We start from the raw sequence: 27,662 nt of genomic DNA, 5'->3' as shown, positions 1-27,662 counted from the left end.
GGGATGAGAGAGAGTCAAGACCTAGTGTTAGGATTTCAAGGAAATGAGAAAGAGATCACAGCTCTGCCTGTGAGGAGGACTCACCAAGAGAGGACCTTGAGGGAGGAGTGACTGGAGGTGGATGGAGATTGGAGGTATACTGGGGTGGAGGAAATTCCCTGTGAGCAGTAAGGGGGTCTTCTAGGATCGGGAGTCTCAGCAAAGCAGCTCAAATCCCTGAGGAAGGGAATGGAAGTTTAACTTTTAGATAGAAGAAAGAGTGAGGTGTCCTGGCTGTCTGCCTTGTGGCTGTAGTGGGCTTGGAGGCCCCGGAGGACAAAGGGGGGAAGAGAGAGAGAGAGAGAGGGTGGGATGTGGAGAGGAGGCCGGGACACCAAGGTTGGTGCCAGAAGCACACCCGATCCGAGTCATGGCACCAAAATGTTAGGATAAACACTGTTCATGAAGAAAGTTCACGAGATAAGTCTCATGTCCAACAGCAAGGTTTCATGACAAGCTTGAGCTGTTAGGCTGGCCAGGGAAAGATAGCGCAGCACTGACTCTGGACTAGGCATGGCTTTTATAGACGAGGGAGCTTGAGCACTTGCGCGGGAGTCTCTGTTAGGGGTGGAGTTGTCTTACAGCATGGGAATTTCTGTTAAGGGTGGAGCTGTCGTTGGGTTTGAGGTTACCTAGGGGAGGCTCCATTTTTCAAAAAGTGAGGCCTGAGGATAAAATGGCCACCAATTCACAAAATAGCAACATTATTACTCTATCAAGACGGTTGTATGCAAGCATGGCTGCAACCTGTGCCTGTCCTGGAAGGTAAGTGTTTGTCATTCCCTTGAGGATAGGTATGATCCTTCCAGAAAGTGGTGGAATATTTCAAGTAAGCTGTCTGCAAGGTCAGTCTTAACATAGCTTCCTTTTTGTTCACCCAAACAAAGAGCAGAGTTTTATTAACCAGAAAGAAAAAGAGAAGAAAAGGTCCCTGTACAGGAGGGGTCTCAGAAAGGCTGAGCCATTCAAGGCTTCATTGTCTCAAGATTTTATAGAGATTCTTATTTCCAGGTTGAAGGGAAACCCACCATGCCCTAATACCATTGGCTCATTTGAATGGACCACAGGTGTCAACCAGTAAATGCAGTCAGTTTGCATGTATGCATTTCTGTCCACCTCTAATTGGTTCTGGGGTTCAATCACATGTAGTCCATGGGCTGCAGCAGTTTCAAGGTGGTAGCCAGTGGTTTCAAGACTCCCCACATCCTATGTATTTTGCTTCAGGGCCAAGGGAAAATTTCATTGAGTGTCAAAGTGTTGTGGGCCAGTGTTGAGGGTCCTTGCCTTCACAGTCCAAGGAACTGGCTCGTGAGGCAGCTGAATGATGAGCCAAAGCCGGTATGTAAAGTAGGATTTATTAGCGAGAAAGGAAAGGCTACAGCTAGAGAAGCAAAGCGGAGCCTGGAAGCCGGTAGCTCCCTGCTCAGGTGAAGGCTGGGGTTTTATGGAGATTTTAACTCTGGGTTAGGTGGGTTTTTCTCACTGGCAATGGATTTGTGGGCTTTCTCAGGTGAACTGGTTTGGTTTGTACCTTTACTGGGGGAGGAGAAACAATATTGAGGGCACTTTGCTCATCACCCCATGGCAGTTCTATCAGACCATGTATCTTTCATTAGGTTGCAGAAATGCAGTTTGCAACTCCCTCTCAGGGTGTAGGAATGCAGGCCTATAACTTCTCAGGATGCAGGAATGATATGACTCTCCAGGGGGGATGGGATACCCATTCATCTGCCTTAGGTCTCCAGACCCAACACCTTTTCCCTAATCCTGCCTGACTTGTCCCTACCTCCTAGCTTCCAGTCTCATCATAGCAAGGAGCCTCACAAGGTGAAAGTTTTTAGCAAGGATCTATAACAGAATAAAATAGGCAGAAGTTGGACAGGAAGATCAAGGAGCAACATTTCCTGTTCGCCATGCAGGAAATGGGAGTAAAGGCTCAAAATGGTGGTTCGTATCTGTCATGCTTTCCTGATCTAGGGGAAGATACTTGGTTATGTCTAGCTACCATTAATTATTAAGACAATGGATATGGTGGGTAAGGTGAGTTTTACAACTTCCTTTTGCTAGGCATGCCTTTCCCATTCAAAGAGCCTTGAAACTTTTTAACATCTCAAAGAGGAAGGCAGATGCAGATATGCTTTTTAAGTCTCCCTGTTCTTTATAAATTAGCATCTAAAAGGAGATGGGAAGGGGCGACTAGCTACTCTGGCTTTTTAGTTTTTACTTCCTCATTCCAATGTCTGAGTCTGGTCCTTTTAACATTTATCAATAATATGAATTTCCTGTATCCTCATTTGCCTATCCTGCCTCATGATGACCTCCAGTTTCCTGGAAATGATATAATTTCATTCTTATTTGTGACTGAATAATATTCCAGTTCTTTATCCATTTGTCAGTTGATGGGCACCAAGTCTGACTCCATAAGTTGGATATTGTGAATAATATTGGTATAAAACATGGAGGTTCAGGTGTCTTTATTGTATCTGATTTAAGTCCTTGGTATGATGCCCAGGAGTGAAATAGAAGGAACATATGGTAGTTCCATTCTCAGGTTTTTGAGGAAACCTCTATACTTTTTTCCATGGTGATCACGCTAATTTACATTCCAACCAAGAGTATGTAAAGACTCCTTCCCCACCCCCCCTTTTCCCATCTTCCCTGGCATCTGTTGTTTGTTTTCAGAATGGTAGCCCTTCTGACTGGGGTGAGGTAGAATCTCAGTATTGTTTTGATTTGTATTTGCTTTATAGCTAAGGTTGTTAAACATTTCTTTAAGTATTTATTTGTCATTTGTACATGTGAGAACTGTGTTCAACTCGTTTGCTCATTTATAATTTAGATTATTTGTTCTTTTGGTGTTTAATTTTTTGAACACTTTATATATTCTGGATATTAACTCCTTATCTGATGAATAGGTGTCAGAAATATTTTTTCTATTTTGTAGGTTAGTTCTTCATTCTGATTTCCTTTGATGTGCATAACCTCTTGAAACCTCTTTATTTCCATATCTAAAACAGGAATAATAATAGGCTCCAAATCCATGCAGAGTGATCACTTAACTATGCTGCCTACTTCATCCTGCATAGCAGAATGAGCTGTTGTGGATGGACCAAGACCTATTAAAAATTCACATAAATGCTATATCAAATGTAATGACAGAAAAAAATGAGCCAAGCTCAAAATAAAGGGAAATTTATAGGTGTGCATAAAATATAACAGCAAAAAAAGACAAAAGATAAGTCAGGAGCTTGTAATTTTTAAACAGTCATATACTCTAAATCACTCAGAATTGGTGTCTCAGGGCTGCTGTGTATGCAGGAGAGTACACAGGCCTCACTCAGCCTGTGTAGGTTTACATGATCAAAATCAATCCAGTTACATTAAGCCTGGGACCTCAAAGAACTGTCCCTTCCATCAAAGAAGGTCTAGAAAATATCACTCAGTGGCCCTTCAAGGTTGTCTTCAGTCTAAAGACTTGACTGGGAAACATGATCCCTCAAAAAAATATATTAGCACATACCATGAAGGTAGGAGTGAATCTATACTTTTATGGTGTAGCAACTTAAAGCCAAGAATTTTTTTACACTGAAGCCTTTTATGAGTTTCACAAAGAAATAAATACTTTCTACAATAAATCCTCAAAATAAAATTAATCAAAAAAATAATACCAACTTTAGGAGAAATTTTTAAAAGTGTAGAAGAATCATCACATGGAACAAAATGGCCCAAACAAGGTATGCATAGATAAATAAATGAATAAATAAAAAAGAACCAAAAAAAAATGAGAAAAATCACAAATATTATAAATTCTTCAAAGAGTAGAAATAATAAAGAGCATATAATGATGAAGAAAGAATAAATGATGGTGGTAGAGCTGAGGGTGGTGGTAGTGGTGATGGTAGTATTCATGGTGGAGGTGACAGTTGGTGAAGGTGATAAGGTGGGTGGTGGAGGTGATGGTGGTGGGCAGTGGTGATGGTGTGGTCATGGCTATGGTAGTGATGATGGTGGAGGTGAGGGTGGAAGTCAGGGTGGAGGTGGTGGTGATGATGGTGGTGGAGGAGGTGATGGTGGTGAAGATGGTGGTCTGCCCAATAGCCCAAGTGATGAAGCCTAAGGAGGTTTGAAGTAGAGTAGTAATAGTAGAGACATAAGACATTTACAGATTGCATGGAGATATGGTAAAAGTTGTAAATTAATACAAAATGGGTATGAGAAAAAGGTGAGAATTACAGTTCCAGAAATCAGAGATAAATCCCCGTAGAAACTGTCTGTATGATATTCATTAGTCACACACCAGGGATCAAAATTTGAATATTTTGTGTGGCCACCCATTGTTCTTTATGCATCTTAGATTCCTGTAAGGGCAGGCACTGTGGGTCAAATCTATAATCTTAGCTACTTGGAATGCAGAGATGAGGACAATCGTGGTTTGAGTCCAGTCTGGGCAAAAAGTCGTAAGACCCTCATCTCATCTCAACCAATAAATTCTGGGTGTGGTCATGTGCACATGTTATCCTATCTATGCAGGAATCAGGAGGCTCTGTGGTCCAGTTCATCCCAGGCTCAAAGTGAAACCATATCTGAAAAACAACTAAAGAAAACAGGGCTGGGAATGTGGTTCAAGTGGTAGAGCATCTGCCTAGCAAGCATGAGGACCCAAGTTCAAACTCTAGTACTGCCAAGAAAAGAAAGAGAAAAAGAAAGTCCTTGTTGTTAGAAATGAAAGAGGCATGGAAGAGGCAGAGAGATGCTCTAACGCCAGCCCAGGGTTTATTGTTCAGGAAGGAGCCCTGTGGAAGGGGCTCCAGCAAGAGAACTGGAGCCCACAGCTGCTCACAGACTTGGAGTAGATATGGAGGGGTAGTCTGGAGGGGACTGCTGGAGTGGAGTCAACCATACCTAGGGGAAACTAGAGGATGTAAGTAGTAACTAGGTAGACAAGTTGCTTAGCTCCGGACTCCCTAGCAAGGTGGTGACTTATATTTGCTTGAAGCTAGATATGGTCCTTCCAGTGGGTGTTGGGGTGTCAGTAAGCTGCCTACAAAAGGGGGAGTTCAATCCTAACATGACTTCTTTTTGTTCACCCTAACATTATTGCCTTTTGATATACATAAACAAATGGGGCATGCTGATGTTCCTCTCTCTGCTTCCTGCTGAAATGGGAGGGGGCAGGCAGTTGAGGTCTCTTAAGAAGCCAGGGTATCAGCAGGTTCTTCTTGCTTTAGGAGACTGTAGTGGGCCTGTTGGAGGAATAGAACTGAGTTGATCTGTTTATGGATAGTGTCCTGGACAAAAGCCTGGAGCATCTGGGAAACAAAGCAAGAAAGTGTTTGGAGAAGGCAAGGTCACAATGGGAAAAAATAAGGATTCCCAGGAGAGGGAGAGCCCATGGCATCCACTTAGCCCAGGAAGACCACTGTTCCCAGCTGTCCGTTGTTCATTGCTGGAGGTTGGCAGCATAATTCTGAAGTCTCTTAGCGGCACCATGAACAATCCTGGACTGGTTGACATAAAAGCAGCATTTTTCCTGTAGAACCGGCATGGTTTTGAGTGGCAACCTGTATAAAGGAACGTAGCCTTTGGGAGATAAAGTGAGGCATGTAGTTAAATACACGTGGGGCAATGGTTATCAGCGTGAGGAGGAAAACCAAGGGACCTTGGAGTACAGATATTGACTACAGGTTTAAGTATACAAAAGAACTGGGGGCAGGGAACAAAGGTATGTATAGTAAACACGTGTCTGTTTGACCCATTTTTCCTCTTTCCTAGTGAACCATACAGTTTATTTATTAGGAATCCTTCCACTACATAACCAGTTTCCACATAATCAACAGTAATTACTATTTTATTCTTAGGTTTCCTTTTTCCAAAACCAAATAGTCTTAGCTCTTATTCTAGAAAGAATCTGAATAGTACTTGTCTTATAATTAAATATTTTTGTAGTTTGTTTGAATATACCCTAGGTTTCCTACTACAGTTTATTCACTATAAAGTTCCTTATCCATTGGATACTCAAAATTTCTTTCCAAAATAAACATGGCATGGAGCTATACTGTACTATTTATTTATTAATTTATTTAGGTGGTGTTGGGGTTTGAAGTCAAGGCCTCACACTTGCTAGGCAGGCACTCTACCACATGAGCCATTCTGCCAGCTCTTTTTTGTGTTGAGTATTTTCCAGATAGGGTCTCCCATGGCTGCGATCCTCCTGATATATGCCTCCTGAGTAACTGGGATTATAGTCATAAACCACTGGCACCCAGCTCCCTAAACTATTTTTTGAGACCGTCTTTGCTCCTTACACTTTTATTTCCTAAGCACCCTTCTTGTGCACATTTTACTTTATCAATTTACTTCTTCAAAAATGAAAACCACAGGTAAATGCTAAGTAGTCCAAGAGTTCCGAATTCCATGCTTAAAAATGCAATTAAAGTTCAATTAATATTGTTATTTTCTAATGTTGAATCATTAAGTTTTAGTCATTAAAAAATAAATAAAACCTCTACAACTACTTTAAAAAGAACTGCTCTTAAAGTAAGTATATTCTGGCTAGGAGGATATACTCTGAAACAATCTTAGAATAAAGAAATTATAATATAGAGAGAATATAATTAACTGAAAAAATCAGCTAAACATTTTATTGACATATGTTAATTGTGCAGAGGGGTTTCATTGTGATCTTTCCATACATGCATATAATGTACTTTGACCATCTTCACACTCTCTGTTACTCTTAATTATCCTCTCTCATACACCTTTTTTTTTTACAATAATAATGGGTTTCATTATTTTATCTTCAAGCATGCATACATATAAAATACATTGGTTATATTCACCATTCATCACCCTTGCCTCTTCTTTCAGTCTCTCCCCTCCTGCTGGCTGTGCCCCAACAATCCCCCACTTAAATTCATGTCTTTTTTTTTTAGTTTTAAAGTCTTCATATGAGAGAAAACGTGATATTCGTTGTTCTGATCTGGCTTATTTCACTTAACATGATAATCTCCAGTTCCATCCACAGATAAAACATTTTTTTAAAATTACAACCCAAAGGAAAACAGTTTTTTACTTCAGAGAATCAAAATCTGAATTATTCCTCACACTTTTTGGTGATAAAGCTCATTATAAGTGGGTTATCAGAGTTAGTATCTTCTGTAAAGATTGGAGCAAAGGAGGAAAACAATTGTAATCTGAAATAGGAAAGGATTTGTCATTTAAGAAATACTAGCCTTAACCACCTTGCCCAACACTAGCCACCTAACTGCCATCCATGTGAAGCTCAGTTTTGTGACACTGAGTAAATAACTACAGACACCTTCCTAGATTACGCCATGGTTTTCACATGTTTACAAAGTACAAAATCAGCTGGACAACCATGTTTAATTTATATTACCAATTTGATCCAACCAAACACTAATAATAACATTATTAATAACTAATAATGTTAATTGATAGCTCTACTGAGGTCGCCAAGATGTTCTCAAATACTTCAACTTTTTCAGGAGTATCTTTAGTACAAATATTAAAGAAATTCTTTGATAAAGGCCATATAATTTAGAACTATAAATTCAGTGCCCCCCTCATATCCTTGAAGAGTCTTTGAGGGAAGAGCTGCATACATTCTTATCCACTTGTCCATATATTTCAGGACCCTATTATCAATTGTTGTTTTGCATTTTGCTTCTGGGATTATTCTCTTTACACTCTCATGTCAACCTCAACATGAAGCCAATCTTTTTTTCTTTAGTTCCCTCCCTTTCAATAGCTCTAACAAAAGATAAGTAGACTTTTAATAAAAGTTGGTTGGAACAGAAAGGAATTATATTTCACAATAGCATAATTTATGTGTTAATATACTTAAACATCACTATTATTAATATTCCTTTTGAAATTCATAAAGGAATCTATCAGAATTTTCTCCTCTATTTTTATCTTACATTTTTCTGAATACTCCTCCCCAGGATTTCTCATCTAGCCTCAGTAAGCTGCACCTTCTCTCACTGGCAGCCTCAGTAAACTTTAAATTATCACACTGCTATTATGAAAAATATTCTCTATATTTCATAGTCTTCAGCTTTTAACATCAAGTCCTGGGGCCTATCTTTACATAAACAAATGATCTATTAAGATGGATTGATAAATCTTAGACTGCTTTCTGTACTATTTCTGCTCAACTTATTTTCACTTTGCCACTTATTTATTCATCAAGTATTTATTTGGGGGCATTGTATGTTTAAGAAGTAACTTGATGCCTAGAAGCAAGGGGGGGTGGAGGAGAGAGCGAGGGGGTGGCAGTAGGAGGGAGAAATAACCCAAACAATGTATGCACATGTGACTAAATGAATAATTTATAAAAAAGGAAGTAACTTGAAATGTACAACTAGGCACAGCTGTTCCAGAGGAAATGAACTTTGTAGATGCTATGTTTACCTGTCGAATAGGTAGTTGGCATTTAGCATAGGTAGGAAGAAGTTGTAGATGAGCCTAGAGAGTCAGAGACTGAGAGTTGTTTGCCTAAATGCCATACCTGAATGTGTAGGAATTGGTGGGATTTCATAGTGAGTCAATGTTGAGGGAGGAACCCAAAGAAAATTCATACTTAGGGGATGAAGAATCACTAAAGCAATGAAAGAGAAGGGGGGGTGGGGACAGGAGGAGGAAGAAAATTAAAATTCTGTCAGTTTTGAAAGTCCCAGAGGGTGAGCCTTTCAAGAAAGGTTGTGGGATGGGGGAGGGTGGGAGGGTGTCAAATGCTGAAGGAATCAAGCTGGATATGACAGCTTCTGAGAGGCAACTCACTTTCAAGAGAGCAGGTTCACTTGCGAAAGGAAGTTGGAAGTCAGATTCTTTGACATTATAGGGTGAGTGGGAAGTGAGAAACCAGAGGATATTCTTTTGAAACTTTTCTGTCACAAAGAAGAGAACTGTTCAGAGAAAAAAAATGGAAAGTAGTGTTTTGGAGTTACCTTTTAATAATCAGATATCAGGAACTCAATTTTCCCTGGGAAAATTTTTAGTAAGAGTGTATGCAGCTAAGATGAAAGAAGAGTATGAGGCAACTCAGAACCTGAACAATAGATATAAAAGGAGACAAAGAAGGAGAAAGGTAGCTAAAGAGAAAAACACATTCCATGTGCTGTGCTAATGAGCTGGGGTCCTTGAATTGAAAGGAACGTAGAGTACCATGAATGCTCAATGAAGATCAATGCTTAGACATATACTGACAAAAACTCAAGCCTCCAAGAATAAAATGAAGGATCCTATGGCTGGTTATAATTCAGTGGTAGAGATTTATTTAACATGTGACAGGCCCTGAATTCAATCTCTAGCACCAAAAAAAAGAAGTAGCATCTTAAAAAGGATTCAGAAATAAAAACAGATTCTCCTCCAAAAAGATATCACCCATTGGAAATACTACATGTTAGTATTTAGGGCAAAAGTATTTCAAAGTTCAATGGGAAAAACAATTTTCCCTCTAAATTTCTAGACCAAGCCAAAATTTTAAGGTGGAAGGTCAAGATAGATAGATTTTAGAGCCATTCTATTTTAAACAGCGTCTTTGAGTACAATGAGAAGTAAATCCAAGAAAGAAGATATACAATAGAATTAACGTATCTAACAGTTAATTCTAAAGTACTGAAGCACAGTGTACAAATATAGTGATGAGGAAATAAAGGATGTGAGTGTCAAGGCAGAAGATGTAAAACTTTAGACACAACTAAAGTTTTGTCTTGACTTTGGAGAATATAGGTGCTGTTAACTACAAAGATTGATAGATTAAAAATATATTTTATGTACATTGTAAAATTAGGATATATCATTTTGTGGGGTTTTTTTTTTGGTTTTGGTTTTGTGCAGTTCTGGGGATTGAATCCAAGGCCTTTCACATGATAGGCAAGTTCTGTATCACTGAGCCACATCCCCAGCAGGATACAGCATTGAACAATTAAGATATCTAGACATAAATGTAACAATAAAAACTCTGATAAATCTAAAAAAATAGGAAAGGGTAAAAATGAAGAAAACATGCTAAAGAGAAATTCTAATATAAGATAGGGAAATAGGTTTAAACTTTTGAATAATGTAATAAATATTAATGGATTTAATTTCCCATTAAAAGCAAGAATGTCAAATGGGATTTGAAATATCCAAGTATATACAGGAGACACATGGCTAGATCAGAATTACCCTAAAAAATTGAAAGTACAGAAAAACATGTAGCATGTAAATCTAGCAATGAAGCAGGAACGACACATTACTATTAGGTAAAATTGAAGTTCCCATGAAAGTACTAATCAGGATAAAGAAGGATGCTGAATATTCATAAAAATCAAATAGACCGAAAGATGTAAAATCTTCCCTTCCTACACTACTTGTAGTGAAGTATATCAAGATAAATATTTTCAATAATTTGTGACAATATCTGTCAAAATTAAATTATAATTCCTCAGAGTAAAATCACTTCAGGAATCTCTCTGGTTACAAAACTTTGAAGGCTGTATACATTCCTAACAATAGAAAAAAAAATAGAGGCAAACAATGTGTTAAAGTATATTAGAATTTTCTTGGGTAGTTTTCAAAAATAAAAGACAAAAATAAGAGAATAGAATGCAATAGGAGAAATACTTTCTTCTGAGGTATAGAGAGACAAAATCAGTGTGTAACAAAATCAAGTAAAAATAAAAAGAAATAAAACTCTAAAGATAATTTGAGGCTAGTAAGCCCACAATCTTGTTTGGTCCACGTTGCTTTGTATCTTGAGTTTTAATTTAAATGGTCTTCTTAGCCAATATATATTGAATAATATTGATGAGAGATGCACTTAAATAACTTTTATCTTGAGGCAGTCTATAAATGCAAAGAGTTAAAAGAGTTAAAAGTTATTAATCTGAAAATATATATATATGACAGCTTATAATTAACATTCCTGAAGGGCTATCTCATAAATTTAATATTCATATTTCTAAGACTTAAGTATCAATAAAGGATAACCACAAAAATTTCTCTCACAAAACAAAAATGTCTATTATGTTCACTGCAACATCCCCAGTGCCTAGAATTTCCTGTGGAATGTAATAGGTGTTCATTTAATATTTACTGAATGAGTGAAATCCATCCATTCTCAAATGCTTTTGCAAAAGATACCTCTAAAATAAACCCCTCTCCACTGTGGCTGCTTGCTACAGTATTGTTTAAATAAATATTAGGCAACCTGAGGCCTCACATGCAAAGTAAGCTTTGATCCAGTATTAGACAAGGATCCAGACTGAGAAAATGTTCTGAAACAATGAAGCAATGCCATATGTTACCGAGATTCAGGTGTGTGTGCACACCCATGTTAATGGAGCTGGCTAAGCCCTCCAGGCCTCTCGGTCTGCTGAGGGCCCACATGTCCTGAACCTATGCGTGACCCGAGACCATAATATGATCTTAGAGCTTAAAGAGACCTTAGAGATCATGTTACCAGCATCTCCATTTGCAAGAAGGAACAGGTGCAGGAAATTGAAGGCATGATGTTCTGAAATATCTGTATTTCCTGATTGCCTATGATTTTTCTACTCCTCTACATTGAGTCTTAGCCACTTAAGATGGCCTTAACTGTCTTCAGTATGTGCAACACTGTTTTGCAAAAGCCAGCCATTTTTAGACGTCTCTATATAACACACTTGCATGTTAATAGTAATACTGATAATCTGTGGAGCTAAGTTTGACAATATGTGGAACTCAGTTTGAATATATATTTAAGACTAGTTTCTATCCTAGAATAATGCTGAAAATATTTAACACATACCTTAATTGTTCCTTGAAATAAGCTGTAAAGTGAAGGGAGTAGTTAAGTTGGTGTTACAGTTATTTTATGAATTATAAACATATATATATGTTTTAGTAGAATTATTTAAAATGTCAGTTTTGATATTTTAGTGTATATATGTATAAATGATATTGCTTTAAGTTAAGGCATTCTGTAATAGGCTATCGAAATATAATTAGTAAATAATAAAACATGACTAGAACTACTTCAGTGCACCTAGATTCTCTGGAAAGCACTAAGCATTTTTTTTTCTTTTTGGTGACACTGGGGTTTGAACTCAGGGCCTCACACTTGTTAAGCAGCAGTCTTACCACTTGAACCACTCTACTAGGTCTTTTTTTGGTGGGTTTTTTGAGATAGGTGAACCCTTTGCACAGAGCTGGGTTCAAACCATGATCCTCCTGATGATCTCTGTCTCCTGAGTAACTAGGGTTACAGGCATAAGCCACGGCACCTGGCTTAAAGCACATTTCTGTATGAACATAATGGATAAGGTAAAAAATATAGGACAGAAGATCCTTCTGTTACTAATTTTATTTATTTATTTATTTATTTATCCTAGTGGGACTTGGGTTTGAACTCAGGGCTTCAAGCTTGCAAAGCAAACACCCTATTCCTTGAGCCACACCTCCAGCCATCTTGTTCTGATTGTTTCGGAGATGTGGTCTCACAAACTATTTGCCCCGCTGACCTCAAGCCATGATCCTCCTGATCTCAGCCTCCCAAGTAGCTAGGATTATAGGGATGAGCCGTCAATGCTCAGTCTCTCTTACTTTCAGGTACAAAAAGTAAAACTTGAGACCTTGCAACTCAATTGGATGTTATTCAAATGCAATAAAGATGTATCAAAATTATCCAGGTACCAGTGTTTTACACAAAAGAAAGATATTTCAGGAATCACCTACACTTTATGTATTTACATTTTTTTGATCAAGCAAAAATTTAATTAATCTTTTAACCTTCAGTTGAGGTATAATATTAATTTGATAGTAGTAATGTAACAGTATGTGCTAATAATTGTACTATAAAATAATATTCTAATTATCTTACAGAATATATTATTAAATTGATCCTTTAATTAATGTACTAATTATTTTATAGAATATCATATTAAATTATTTCAGTAAATATATGTATAGGATTATTGCTTTAAGTTAAATTATTCTATTCTAACTTGTTATAAATGAGAAAGATTGCGAAATTTAAGTGTCATATGAACATGAACCTTAAATTTAAAAATCATAGAAAATAATTTTTATTAAAAATTCTCAATAATACACATTAGTATAATATATATGAGGTTATGATCTCATAAGCATCACTTTTTAAAGCATAGATGTCCTGATAGAATTTCCCTCAAAACTTTTGGAGCATTGCAAATTGCTTTAGTTAACAAGAGGTTTGGATCCAGTAATCCAAAGACAGACTCAACCTATAGTGAGTTGGTTGTTGCCAGAGTTTCTGTGTGGTTCTAATCTATTATTTACAGAGTAAACCCTACCTGTTTACTCAGATTTAAGGAGCTATCAGTGAATGAGCTGTCCATCAAACTTCACCCCCAATCAAAATCAATTTTATATGGATAATTGAATAGTCTCTTAGCAATTCGTGTGCATCATATTTTACCCTCTTATCTACTCTCCATTCTTTAATTAAAGTAACATATTTGAAATTCAAATTAAACCATGGTTTCTCATTTCTTGCTTAAAACCCTGCAAAAGGTTCACATTTATTCAGGTATAGATAAGTTTCAGGGTTCTTAGTAAAGCATAAAAAAACTTTCTCTTGACATGATTTCCTCCCCATGTCTTCAGAAACATCTCTTGCTTTTCTTCTCATACTTGTTATTCAAATAATAATTATCAACTTGTGATTACCCAATCCTGAAAACCCTGCTGCTTCAACTCTCCACATTCTATAACCACACATTTCAGCAACTCAGTCAGTCATTTTCTCTTCAACAAATCTTGGCTTCCCATGACCAGCTGACACATTCATTTTTTTGGTTGGTTTGTTTGGTTTTGTTTTGTTTTGCTTGGCTTGGTTTCTAGGGAAAGCTGAATGACAAGTCTCTATCACTCAGAGCAGGGCCTCCACCCTTTGGGAGACTCTGTAAGAACTACTCTGCACAGAGGATCCCTCTGCATGTCAGAAAGCTGAGCTCCAAAGAGACCAGTGAATCCCTGCTCTAGTTTAGAAAATACAAAAATAATTTTATCCAGGAACAATTCGACTTATTCTCTTATATTTCAGATTCTCTGCAATCTTGCTGGGATACTTTATCATAAAGTTATTAAAATCTTATAAGAGTTTTTCTCTATTGCAAAAGGCATGAGCTTACAGTAAAGCATCTTACTTTGCCACTGGTGTGCTGATACAAGTCTACAAAAAAAGACATCTGCCTACTAGTTTTCTATTGGAAGTAGAGCTGTACTTATCAAATATATGCTTGTATGCTTATTTTCCCTATTACCAATAAATGAAAATATATTTCAAGCAAACCATTGTTCCTAGTGTGCAATAATTCACTAGTTGTCTCTCAAAGAAATAAGATCATAAAATGCAATTGTATAATATTTAAGCAATATTTATAAATATTTCATGATATTCACATTGATAATGCAAGAGTGTGCCTAGCTTACTAACATGGAAGAATATGTATAACATACTAACATTTTCCAGAAGACAGACAAAAAAATATATAAGGGAAGATGTAAAGGATTATATCTCATATTTCATGGAACGATTGCAGATAAGCTATGTTATCATGTAATTTTCAAATACATGCTCAAGGACTTATAAAAAATTCCATCAATCTGTAATTATTTTAAGATTTCTACTTGGAATAAAGGTAAACTGAAATACACACCATTGTCTAAAGGTATATTCACTAAATATATTTGTTAATTACACCTGTATTTTATAAATTACATAATTCAACAGCTTCATTAAAACACCCGAACATTTTACATTTTTCTGTGAACATGAAAGTAGTGTGTATTTAACATTTCATACTTTACCCGTTTTTAGAAGTGCCATAAAATGACCATCTACTTAGCAGTCCGCTACCTAATAAAATCATGTCTATAGGTGTATTTTGTAGGCAAAATTCTGTTTTGTTATTGTAAGAAATAGCATCTTGTTGTCAGTGGCTCATGCATGTAATCCTAGCTACTTGGGAGGCTGAGATCAGGAGGATCATGTTTTGAAGTCCGTCAGGACAAACAGTTCACGAGACCCTATCTCCAAAAATAATCAGAGCAAAATATAGTGGAGGTGTGCCTCAAGCAGCAGAGTGCGTACTTTGTGAGGGCAAAGGCTTGAGTTCAAATTCTAGTCCTACCAAAGGGGAAAAAAAGAAAGAAACAATAAATAGCATTTTGATCCCTTCAGTTAGGTATCTAAGTCTGGCAATAGAAACAAGATAGGATTATCAGTTAACCTTTTAAATTTTATTGATCAATTTCTCAGGTTCCTAATATATCTTAAAATGTCTTAATTTATTTTCTTTAAATCTTTTCTATTATTTATTAATTTATAACTTCCACTCTTGAATTATTTGGAAGTTGTCTTCTATCCATGTATTCTATTTTTTTTGTTCTTTGGGAAAATGAAATTAGTATATAATCCGTAGTTAAAGTATTTTTAAAGCATTATTCATAATTTTAGCTGATGATATATAATTTGAAATTTTTCAGTTGTTAATACACAATGCTAGTTCTAGAAATATCTTTGATTGTGAAGTTTCCAAAGTTTTCCCCTCTCACCTCTATCTTTTCATGAAATATTTAGCTATAAAGCACTCAACAATCTTATTGAGTGAGAAAATGCAATTTTCAACTCAGTTTGCATTTCAAAATCACAATATAAATCTCAGAAATCAGAAGCATATCAAAATATTAGTGACTGCAGTTGCTCTTTACTATCTGTGTATCTCCCAGACATAATATGGAGGAAAAACCTTGCATGCAAACCACTGTGCCAATTGTCTCTAATAAATGCAAAAACAAGTGATGAAATTCAAGGACCATATCCCTCCTAAATGTGAACTGAGAATGCATGAAATCTACTCAGATTGCATCTAAGGTTATCTGGTTGCTTCTTAGCAGAATTTACATGTCTGCACTACCCTACGCTAACTAGATGATGGAATTGTTCTTCTGCCAACAAGTCATGATTTGATATGAAATCCTTTTGGATTTCAGTCAGTGAGATCTTGTTTCAGTTGCTCAGTTGCATCACTTAAAAGTTGTTTTTACTCTTTGGAGACACATTAGTGAGACACTGTAGTAAAGGGTATTATAAAACTTAAGAACTTGATATAAAAGGCTTCAAGTATAGCTTAACATTTTAATTAAAATAAATAATTGTTCATATTTCAAAAGGCCATATCTAATGGATTTCTCTGGGCTATGAGAAGCCATTTCTTACTCATCTTTGTAACTTTACTACCTAACATATATTAATTAATTGTTTATTAAAATTAAATCATTGTTTTACAGCAGTGATATTTAATTTCTAAGTGAGGTAATATTTTAAGAATAACCTGAATATGTTGTGGATAATAAACTTTGTTGACAACAAGAATGTTAACCATCATCATCTGTAACTAAGTTTCAAGTATTTAATTACAAATTCTATTTTTATCCACTGAACTGTTCAACAAACAAGCTAAAGGAGCAGTAATATATATATGTAAATACATATTTATATATGCATATATATGTGCATTTTGGAGAAGCAATTCTTTACACAGAATTTAGTTCATTAATAAATAAATATTGATCCCCAGCTCTGCACAAAGCAAGAGGTGATTTTAAAAATTCATAAGCCATGGTTTCTTTCCCATAGAAGTTTATAACATAGTAGTAGAAATAAGACCCTAATCTAATAGCTAAAGAGTAAGTCCATTATTGGTTCAAAGCAAAACAGAAATTAGGGGAGGAAAAGACCACTCCTTGGATGAGGAAATAGTTCTTGGAGCTGGTGGTGTCAGAGCTGAGATTGGGAAGGGACTTAATTGCAGGCACCACTAGAAAAGGAGGTCTTTCAAGTTGAGGGAACTGTAAGCAAGGACAGAGTAACCTGACCATTGCCATGACAAACAGTAGTCATAACAACAGTAGTGCAAGGCATAAATCTGGGAGCTTGTTGAGAAGCAATAACCGCCTGGGTGAGGATGATTTCTTTGGAAAGTTACCTGAAATGTGAAGCAGGGATGTACTTTGTAGGATATATTGTAGTGATGACTATTATCTATTATTCTAGTGATCTGCTTGTCTATATGTTTAAAAATAAACACATGGTAAAATAACAAATGCATAAGTTTGTTTTTTTAATTTTATGATGAATTAAATCATACAATATTTTAACCCTTGATTTCAAGACAAAAGCTTCATAACTGACAATTGACTATCAAAAGTCAAGTTTAAATTTCTTTACGGTCTCATACTTAAATAATACTGGATAAGAGAATTAAAGACATAAAATTAGACAAAGGCAAAAGACTATGGGATATCTTTCTCTTATGTAATTTCCAAGACTAGCTGATGTAGAAAGAAGTACAGTGAAATATTGTCCCAAAACATGGAAGCCATTGTCGATCATTTGGGTTTTATACAGGAAATTATCCACCACTTCATCGATACCATCAGCATAAAGAAATAGGAAATAATTCTATTTTCATAAGCCATGTACCATATATGCACATACGCAGTATATGCTATACTTTATTTCATTTGATTTCATACCTTGCTTTTCATTGCTTTCACCAAAGCAGATCATCCTTTTATTTGGTTGTTTTATTTTCCTCGTGTAACTAATGTAATATATTATTTTTGCCAATGCGGAATTGTTTGGATATGAATCAACTGTTCATAAAGAACTTACATTATTCAGAAAGCACAATATACTAAAGGATTACTACACAGCATATTCACCAAGAGAGTACTATAGTTAAAAACAATAGTTTGGTTTTTTTCCTTGCGTCTGGATGATTTTCACTAGAAGTGAGGAAGATAATGCCATCATAAAAGGAAACAAATGTTTTGAAAATAATCCACTGTGAAATATGGGTAGAAGCATTAACATTTGTTGTTCTTGCCATTGAAAACAACCCTAAAACAAAGAAGATTTTAATTTTCAAACACTTGCGCTTTAAACATTGTGGCAGGAGAAACTCTTGGCTAGAAAATAGTTTGTGTATTTCAATTATAAATTTGAATTTTTTTAGACCTGAAATAATAGGTCTGGAATATTTTTAAAAATACCACCATAGTGTTGCTTTTCTACCTAAGAAACAGAAATTAGTAGCATGTACTACATCTTATAAGGAATTTATTTCTATCAGAGCTAGATACACTCATTTAAAAATAATTAGTCAGATAGACTATTGACTTATCAACAATTACCTTTTGAACTTTTATTTCTATATTAGTATGCAATCACATTCATAAATTTTTAAAGAATTTCTTATCTTAAATACTGTGACCTATGATGAATCATCAGTGCAAATGCTTAACAACATTGGTCTTTGAAAACAAGTAGGGACTATTGTAGGAAGTATTGAAATTTAATTTGAACTATAAATATTTTTATTTGTAATACAAATAGGATTTAAGTGCCTTAAATTCAGTTTTATAACTGAATATTCACCTGTGTTTATACCTCAGAAACAATTAGAAACTAAACCCGGCACCTCTAAAATTATGTCAGTAGTGTCAATTCACAAAACCTAGAACCCCAAGCTTCAGGATCATACTTTCTGTGCACCATTCCTCCTTAGAACAGAGATTGCAGGTGATTTCCATACTTCCACTCAGTTTAAGAACAGTTTTCTAGGGCCAGGCATGATGACACACTGCTAATCCAAGCTACTTAGGAGGCAGAGGTTGGGAGAATTTTGGCTCAAGACCAGCTGCACAAAAAGTTCCTGAGACTCTATCTCAACAAATAAGCCATGTGTGATGGTATGTGCCTATAATCCCAGTTAGTGGAGAAACATAAGTAGTATCTGAAAGATAACTAAAGCAAAATGGGTTGGAGGTGCGGCTTATGTGGTAGAGCGCCTGCCCAGCAAGCAAGTGCACAGCCCTGAGTTCAAACCAAAAAGAATAAAAGTTATCCTTTTCTACTAGAACAGGTTATATAATTAGTATGTAGTTTAGAAATTGTAGACATAGAGTAACTGTTTTGGCATACTTTGCCTTTCAGTGTCAAAACTACCTTAGCATAAGTATTAAAGCCCAAAACTGACTTATGTAAACATATACTCTGACCTAAATACTGAAAGTGAGAAACACACACAACACGCAGAACTTAAACCACCAACTCAAAAGGAAAGAAAGTGAAATATAATGTTAATAAAAATTACTACTAAATTCTTTTGCTATTTTAGATCCAGAAACATTTCAATAGTACACTTTTAAATATCGAATAGTGTCTATGTAAAACTTTCTAAATAGCCAACTTCCAAAATCATTAAATTATATGTAATTAGATACTTCCTATTAGCCTGTGAAAAGTGGTTGAGCAGCACACACTGTATATTTAAATGAATGGAGTAAAAGGACATTGGCAGTAATGGAAAATAGTGATGGATTTTATAAGATCAGATCAACTGACAATTTATGAAATTTTCCATTTTCTGTTTTAGATATCATCTATACTGACAAAACAAATACACATTTAGATTTATCAAACTTCTCAGGGGATGTCCTTTTGGGTAGAATATCTAGAAAGAATTTCCGACAAGTCGGTCTGTTTGATGTCACAGTTTATGTGGGAATTTGCCAAGACAGACAAAAAAAAAAAAAAATAGTCTTTTTTTTCTTACATAAAAGCCAAGAGTTGGTAAATTACTTCCTACAAAACACATCACAAAGTAAGTTGCAATATTTTAGCAGCAGAGTATTTAAAAATTGACGAGCGAAGAGCTAAACAGCAAGCTGGTGAGAACTTGACATTATCGGTTCTGGTACTGTGTCTGCATGATCACGGAACACTTTTTACCCACCCAGTCATCTTTGCCATGTGTTAAAGACCTGTTCTTAAGAGCCCATCATTTCCTTGCTGTAAGAGAAAGAAAGCACCACAGTGTCTCTCTCCTTAGGAACAACCTTCCACACTAACATTCTTATGAGTCAGAACCAGGAAATAATCCATGCATTAGGTTTCGGTTTGATTCAAATTGCTTTACCGCACACTTCAAGAAGCACAAACTCAGGATTCTAAGCATACGCTTTAAGAATATGAAGTTTTAGAAATATATGACACAGAAACTGCTCTTTTGCTCAATTTATGTTTCCTCTCTCTTCCATTGCCTCTAAATTAGGTACAGTTTTGTGGGTTTTGTGCCATGATTAGGAGCTGTACAATCAAAAGATTAAATAAAAGAAACCTAGACTCATTACCTTTTCTGAATACAACATTAAAAGAGAAATCATTGTTTTACATGTGGGTAGAAAAAGGGTGAGGAATTATTTGGGTAAGGACAGTAAAGAATGCCCGTTACAAAGGCCACCATTTTCTATTAGCCTTTGAGAATACAGAAGGCTACCTCATCTTTATGACAAAATAGTCCATTATGTGAATGCTAACTTTAGGAAAGTTAGGTTACAAAATACTCCTTTCTAGCTGGGCATGGATTCCACCACAAGGAGGCAGAGGCAGGAGGATGACTAGTTTAGGCCAGCCTGAGCTACCTAGAGAGAACCTGCCTTAAAAGTTCCTCATTCCTCTAGACACGTGCTGAAAACCTGGTGGGGCTAATTTACTACTCAGCAAAGAGGCAAAGAGGCAGCTGCTACCCAACCAGGATTGTCTCTAAAAACAACAGTTAACACTGTGGTTGTATTTTTTTTCTGATGTATTGCTTCACATTATCAGAAAAGAATACAGTATCTCTGTGAATTGATCTAAAACCTGATGTATCATTTGTTGACTGTTATTATTGTTTCTTGAAATCTTGTTCATGTTTATAGGTTTTCTGGCTTTAGATATATTCCAAGCAAATCAGCCTAGAAAATTTAGAGTTGTGAATTTAATCAGTAACTTGTAGGTATGTACAGGTACATATTGCATGAGACAGTAATGTAATTTGTGAGAAATGTCTACACACAAGCTTTCATATACCTTTATTCTGTCTTTAGAATTTGGAATGATGGGAGATCATACAATTAAAAGTCAGCGACCTCGATCTGTTCATGAAAAAAGGGTTCCCCAGGAAGCTGATGCTGCTAAATTTATGGCACAAACTGGTAATGCGTTAGTTACATTTTCTATTTACTGTTGTTAATTTAATGAAACCACTGCATGTTTTCATCATCTTTTGCTGCACATTTGTCAGTTTTTGGAGCTGATATTTTTTTTGAGCCATTTTTGTTTTTGTCACCAGTTGAAGTCCATAAATAAAGTAGCTGTGAATTGAAGAGTGCACAAAATGTGTAAGATTTATTTTGCTTTTGGTATGAGACGTTTAGGATTTACATATTATTATTTCTTGTGTTAATTAACCACTAAAATGTATTATTAAACTTTAAAGAAAAATAACAAAGGTATTTCTTCAATAATTAATTAATATAAATGTTCAAGAATTAGAATTTTAAATAGAGCTTAGATGATGAAATTGAACATAAAATTTAACATACTGAATATGTTTTCAAGTGTCATAGTGCCTATAAATATTATTTGATTGCTAAAATGTATAGAGATTAGTTAGATCTTTTTTATAATTTTAATATTTGATTTGAAAAGAATTTGGTTATATAAGCTAAATAGTAAAAAGTTGAAGTCTGTTAGTAAGCTATAATACATTTCAAATAATTAAATGTCAACAAAAAATGACTGGCTCATAAAAATTTCAATCCTAAATTAATTAGATTATTTTAAAGAAATCCCTACAAAAATATATGTATGTATATATATAACTGAAAAGTATATTATTTTGAATAATTTTTAAATTCATAAATATATATCTATATTCTGAATATTATAACTGCTCATACATGTAGCTATAGAATTTCATAAAATGAACATATTCATATTTTGGCTTATCGTAGTAACTGGGCTGTAATCCATCTGGGTACATTGCATGTGGCTTCTCCTTAAATGAAAATGTGTTTAAAACTGTGCTATGAACATGTTTAGCTGTTGCCTTTATTTTAGGAAACTGAAATTTAAGTTTTTATCTGGGTCTCTGTAAGTTTTATAATCGTGACCATTTTAACATAATAAAGATACTTAAATTTTAAGTACCTGACCAGTTCTCCAGCATGATATTCGTACTGATTTTGATTAAATTGTCCAAAGAATGGATATTTCCTTCAGTTCACATGTCTTATGATAATATTTATTCAAAGCACAGACCTGCATCTGCAACTTAAAACGTAAATATCATTAATGAATTGTGTTCTTGGTAATAGGAGAAATTTTCATACGTAAAGTTGCAAGTAGGTCAAATTCTCAGAGTAGGATGTTAAGAATAAATTCTGTAAGGCCATCTTTTTAGGCTTTTTGCCTTGAAATATCTGTCACAGCCACTTTCTTATATGGATTGTTTTGGGTGTACTTTCTTATTTAAGAAAAGGTGGTTTATATTTTTACTGCCTGCTTAATCAAGTCCAAAAGTACACTACCAGGTTCAGTCAAACTTCCAAACTTCTAAGTGTTTTTCTCCTGTACTGGGAGCAAAAAGTCCCAGCCATGGAGCTGAGATTAGGTAATGTTTGGCTTTTCACGTGAGAGAGAGGGATGGACGGTCCTCAGCCTCCTAAGTAGCATCTCACGCAGGCATATTTCTGCAAGTTTAGAGAGGGTGCCCTTTATGCAAAAAAATAGCAGATATTGGTTTACTGAAGTTTCTAAAAATTGAGGTCAGTGGGGGAGTGAAGTGGAAAACATGATTTTGAATCTCTAATTGGGTAGTAAAATTAGTTTGAGCATTAAATATTATGCAATTTGGTCAGGAGTTGCTGTTCCCATTCAGTTTTTTGACTTGCCTGTTATATACTCCAAGAAAACTATCAACTTGTAGCCAAGACTTCTTTGCAAATTCAAATCTCAAGAAACACTGGTTTTATTCGAGCAGAATTACTAATTTCAGTTCTTGCATTTATTCTTTATTTTCTAGCCATTCCTTTAATTTATTACCTATTTGGAGCAACACATGATTTTGTAAATAGATGAAACACCTATTAAATAGATCCATGAGAAGCATTAAAAACCGTTTCCCTGTATTATTAACAATAACACAGAAAAGGCAATAAATCTCAAAATTAAAGTTCTAGAAATATTGATTAGAAGCTTGAATTCATGAAAACAAATATTATAAAGAAGTATTGTGGCAAATGTAAATATATATGTATTGTTTATTTTAAAATTAAATTATAATACTGAGATAAAACTGGAAAACTGCATTATTTTAAGTGATTTTTAAAATTCAAAATTTGATGCTAGGTAATTAACAAGCTAAAAAGAGAATTATTTCCTTAAATTCTTTCTGAATAGCTTTTTTAGATGTTAATGTAGTCTAACTAAATGCAGGTGTCACACAATAAAATTTCTCTGTCTTTCAAACCAAGACATTGTCATTGTATATAAACAATTATAAAAATTTGCTAAAAATAATTTAAAAGCAAACAATGCTGTAATAGAAGTAAAATTGAATTGTAATAAAAGATAACAATATTTTTATATTAATCATGGATAACTGATAGAAAAACTATCACTCTATAATTTAAGAGTTACTTCTCAAAATGAGGATCCTGACCTCCCCAATCAAGATGACCAATAATATCAATATGATACCGTAATGAAAAAGCAAACTTTCTATAGTGTGATAACAAAAGTGAACATTTTTTTAAAGAAACATTGTTTTTGTCAGTCTAGTTTGAACATAAATGATGATAATCTATTAGTTTAAAATGCAATCTATGTATGGTTGAGGAAAATGAAATGATAAGATATGGATACTTAAGTTAGACGGCCAAAGGCATCTTAATTACACTTCCTGATGCTTTTTAGCATTGTAGTCATCAAACAAATTTATAAACATGTTTAGAAAAGTATCCTTTTATGATAGGGAGGAAAACAGCTCATATTAGGAATGATAGAAAAATAGAAAAATTAAAGTGAATATGTTTCTAATTTCATTATTTTAACATACTAGCAAAATTTTACATTAATATCTTGTCATAATTTAAAATGTACTCTCCCACATTATTTCATACCATATTCACAAGTAGATTTTGAAGTAGATGTGTTACTCATTTTATTGAAGTGTTTCAAAAAGGCTAAGTGATTTTTTTCAAGGTCCCATAGTTAATAATACTCAGTAGCTCTGTCAAGCGTAGGTCTTCTGACTTTAGCTGCAATACTTTTCCAGTTTCCTTTTGTACTTTCTTACAGGATAAAGAATCTGAAATGCTTTCTTAGATATGGAAGACTTCTCTACAAACTGTAATATACCTTCTCAGTTACTAGTTAAGACATCAGATTAGTTTGTGCAATCTCCAGAGGTACATTTACTGAAAATAGTATATATACTTTATTTAAACTTTACTATTTTAATGTAATTTAGCATTTTTAAGCCATATTTCTTATAAAGTATATTAGCTGTTTTTCACAATGAACCAATGTGCTCAAATGGAATAGCTTTCATGTTTTTATGAATGAGGAATTAGTAGCATAGAAATGAGATATACCTAGTGAAAATGTCGCTTGAAAGATAGCTTAAGTTATAACAAGATCATTTTGATAAGTTGGCCACTGTTTTAGTGGCAGATTTTGATTCAAAATTTGAAACCCATTTACATTTAGTTAATTAATTATTTAATACTTGATCCACAAGATGAACCATCAGTATTAGGGAGAGTAAGGAAGGCCAAGTCTCAACATTCATTCTGACCGCTGGCCATCCAGGCCCACTGCTCGGCTTGTTCAACATAACACAGTATCATTTACTCAGAAGCAACACACATTTGAAAAGATTTGTATTAATACATTTAAAAGTAGGCCATAAGCCTTATTCATTGCTCAGTTTAAATAACATGTTTTTCTGTCATTATAACCATGGAAGGAGTAGAGAACAACTGCTTTTGTGTCAAAACAAAACTAATCTTATTCATAACTCTTGACATTTCACTTATAGAATTCACATTGCTCATAATTTTCTGGCTTTTAATCAATAACATACAGCCATAATATTTATCCTTTACTTAATCTCATGACAAATAGTTTGGATATCATTTAAAATACATTATATTTTCCCTAACTTTTAAGCTTAAAATGTCATTGCTAAACATACATGTGCATATGTACATATATGTATGGTTATTTTTTAACCATTATAATATGATTGGGCTTATAAAATGAGGATTTTCTATCTTACAAGAATATTATTTAATGTGACAGAACAAATTATGAGACATGGCTTCAAATAGTCATCCACTGTCATTTTTATGAAATTAGTTATATATAAATTTGTGAAGGCAATATTACTAAAATAATCGCGAGTGTACCTCTAAGATAAACATTGATCACAATGTTTCATGTAAAATGTCATCCCAGTTACCACTGTGACTGTGTGCCCTTAGGCAACAATCCAGTTACTCGTGAATTATCACCGATGCCTCCAAGTGCCTAATGCAGCCCAGTGTAAGAGCAAGGCCTTCAGGATCATGCAGTGCCAAGTGTGGTCTATGCACTGGTGCTCATGTGCATGCTGGTTGTTCTGAACCTTCACGGAGCTCTACAGATCACAACAGAATGTGAAATCAGTAACTTCATCAAGCACGTTTTATGACAGCTGAGTTTTCCTTTTGTGTTTTTACAGAACAGAGACTTCTTACTGAAGAGATCAGCACATTGAGTTGCAGTCTAGTCCAAACTCGTGCCCTAACACCAGTTTGTGAAAGAGTAGCACTGAAAATAATTTCTAAGCCATTTACTACCTCACCAAAAAAAAAAAAAAAGGAAAACAGATGGATACATGTATTATCATTTCTGTTCTTCACATTATATTCCAAAGGAAAATTCCAGAGAGAGTCTATGAAGTATAAACTGTTTCTTGAGCTATAAAATCAGCAATGCAAAGTTCTCATAAACACCTCATCTGTAAGAGTTTTCAACAGCTAAATAAATGTTTGACTTAAATTGTTGGTGCTAGCAAGTATAAGACTCAGTTGGATTTGGAGAAAAGCAATGGCAAACTTTCAAATCAGTTTTAAAAATTCATCCCAGTCATGATGCCAGAATAGAATCAGAAGCCCCCTGCAATAGTCTTTGAAATTCTTAACTCTATGTCTCTTTGGGGGCTTTAAATGAAAATAGAAAGCAGACATAGTTTCAGTGTGATGCCAACTGCAAGAAAGTTAATGAATGCAGACTTTAATTGGCTTCTTAGGGCCCTATTTGGAGCAACTCTTAGCTCCATATTAAATTAATAGAAATTATAGAGGAATTTTCTTTCATTTTGAGTAAAACTCATTTCTCTGTTCTAGATCCTGGGTGAAGTTGTAAGCAGGAGGATTTTAATAAATTATCACTAGTAGCTATCCAAATGAAAAAGTAGGAGTTTCACTTGGAATAAACTATAAATATGCATCAGTATTCAATTCAACACAAGAAGAATTAAATACACTCAGACTCCCAGGACTCCACTTCAGCTAGCATGAGAAAGGTTATTATGCCATGAGAGACCAGGGAAGAACACATCAACACATTCCAGTCCACGAAAGCAATAAAGTGAGCTTAGAAATGCATTCTGCTTCCTTTCTCCTCGAAGCACAAGGCTTGATGAGAAATACTTCGGCAACTGTTCTCACTGAAATGTTCTGACTAGTTCCTGCATGGTACCAATAGCACAGTAGAATTTGTTGAAGAGTACTTTCGCTAACAAGGTTATAACAAATTCAGCCTCTGTACCAATATTACACGCATCCCTCTTTAAATTTATTTTCCTCTGAAATGTTTCCTTGTATTTCTGCTGTAGTGTCCTCTGTTTTTACATTTAAATTGTTTATGCATGCCACAATGTCAGTTTGGTGTAATGCTTACTCAACAATTATTCCAGACGGTGTTTCATGTTTATTTGTTGTCTTGCACGCAGGTGAATCTGGAGTGGAAGAGTGGTCCCAGTGGAGCACATGCTCAGTTACTTGTGGTCAAGGGTCGCAGGTGCGAACCAGAACTTGTGTATCACCTTACGGGACACACTGCAGCGGCCCGTTAAGAGAATCAAGGGTTTGCAATAACACTGCTCTCTGTCCAGGTAGTGTCAGCAGAAACTGCAACTGTGGATGTTATTGAATTGTGTCATGCTACGCCTTTGGAACGATCTGTTGTTTTCCTGTGAACTGGATAGAGACATTTTAGCTAGAGTGGATCAGTATAAATCTTATTCAACTGTGGTGTTTTATTATGTATGTGATTATTTCTGCAGTCAGGAAGCTAAATTTTATTTCTATGACTCTTATCACAAGACAGAGCCTAAAGGGAATAAAAAAGGAAGTAGAGGGCAGAAGGTATAGGAGCGATGAGGTGGGAGAACCCTATATAGCAGAACTGAGAAGTAGCAAGTAGTTAGAGGAGGGTAGAATCAAGCAGGCAGAAAGTCAAAGGTGATGAGGAAAAGAAGACAAAGTTAGCAAGAAAAAGGCAACAATTGTCTCTGAAAACAAGAATAATAAATGAGGATCCATTGAAGTTACACTAGACAAGAAAGAACATGAAGTGAAAAATAAGATTCAGAGGTAAAAAAATGCTTAAGAAGGCCACGGAAGGGAAAAGACAATGAAAAAAGCTGATTAAA

General features: G+C 35.1%; 1 protein-coding gene across 6 annotated transcripts in view; it reads left to right on the top strand.

The window, feature by feature from the left end:
* The window catches only part of Adgrb3 (adhesion G protein-coupled receptor B3), a 721,663-nt gene that overhangs the window by 262,523 nt on the left and 431,478 nt on the right, over positions 1–27,662 (top strand). For 3 of the 6 annotated variants that reach the window (XM_074080476.1, XM_020162286.2, XM_074080501.1), the window contains exons 3-4: positions 21,004–21,111; positions 26,961–27,122. In XM_074080476.1, the coding sequence (XP_073936577.1) occupies positions 21,004–21,111; positions 26,961–27,122 (270 nt within the window). Of the gene's footprint in view, positions 1–21,003; positions 21,112–26,960; positions 27,123–27,662 lie in introns of those variants that run through there. The other 3 variants (XM_074080512.1, XM_074080490.1, XM_074080521.1) reach the window with 3 other exon arrangements.

The sequence above is a fragment of the Castor canadensis genome, chromosome 1 (assembly GCF_047511655.1).
Source record: "Castor canadensis chromosome 1, mCasCan1.hap1v2, whole genome shotgun sequence".
Classification (NCBI taxonomy): Eukaryota; Metazoa; Chordata; class Mammalia; order Rodentia; family Castoridae; genus Castor; species Castor canadensis.
The sequence above is the reverse complement of the archived record's forward strand: the minus strand, read 5'-3'. Positions and strand labels throughout refer to the sequence as shown.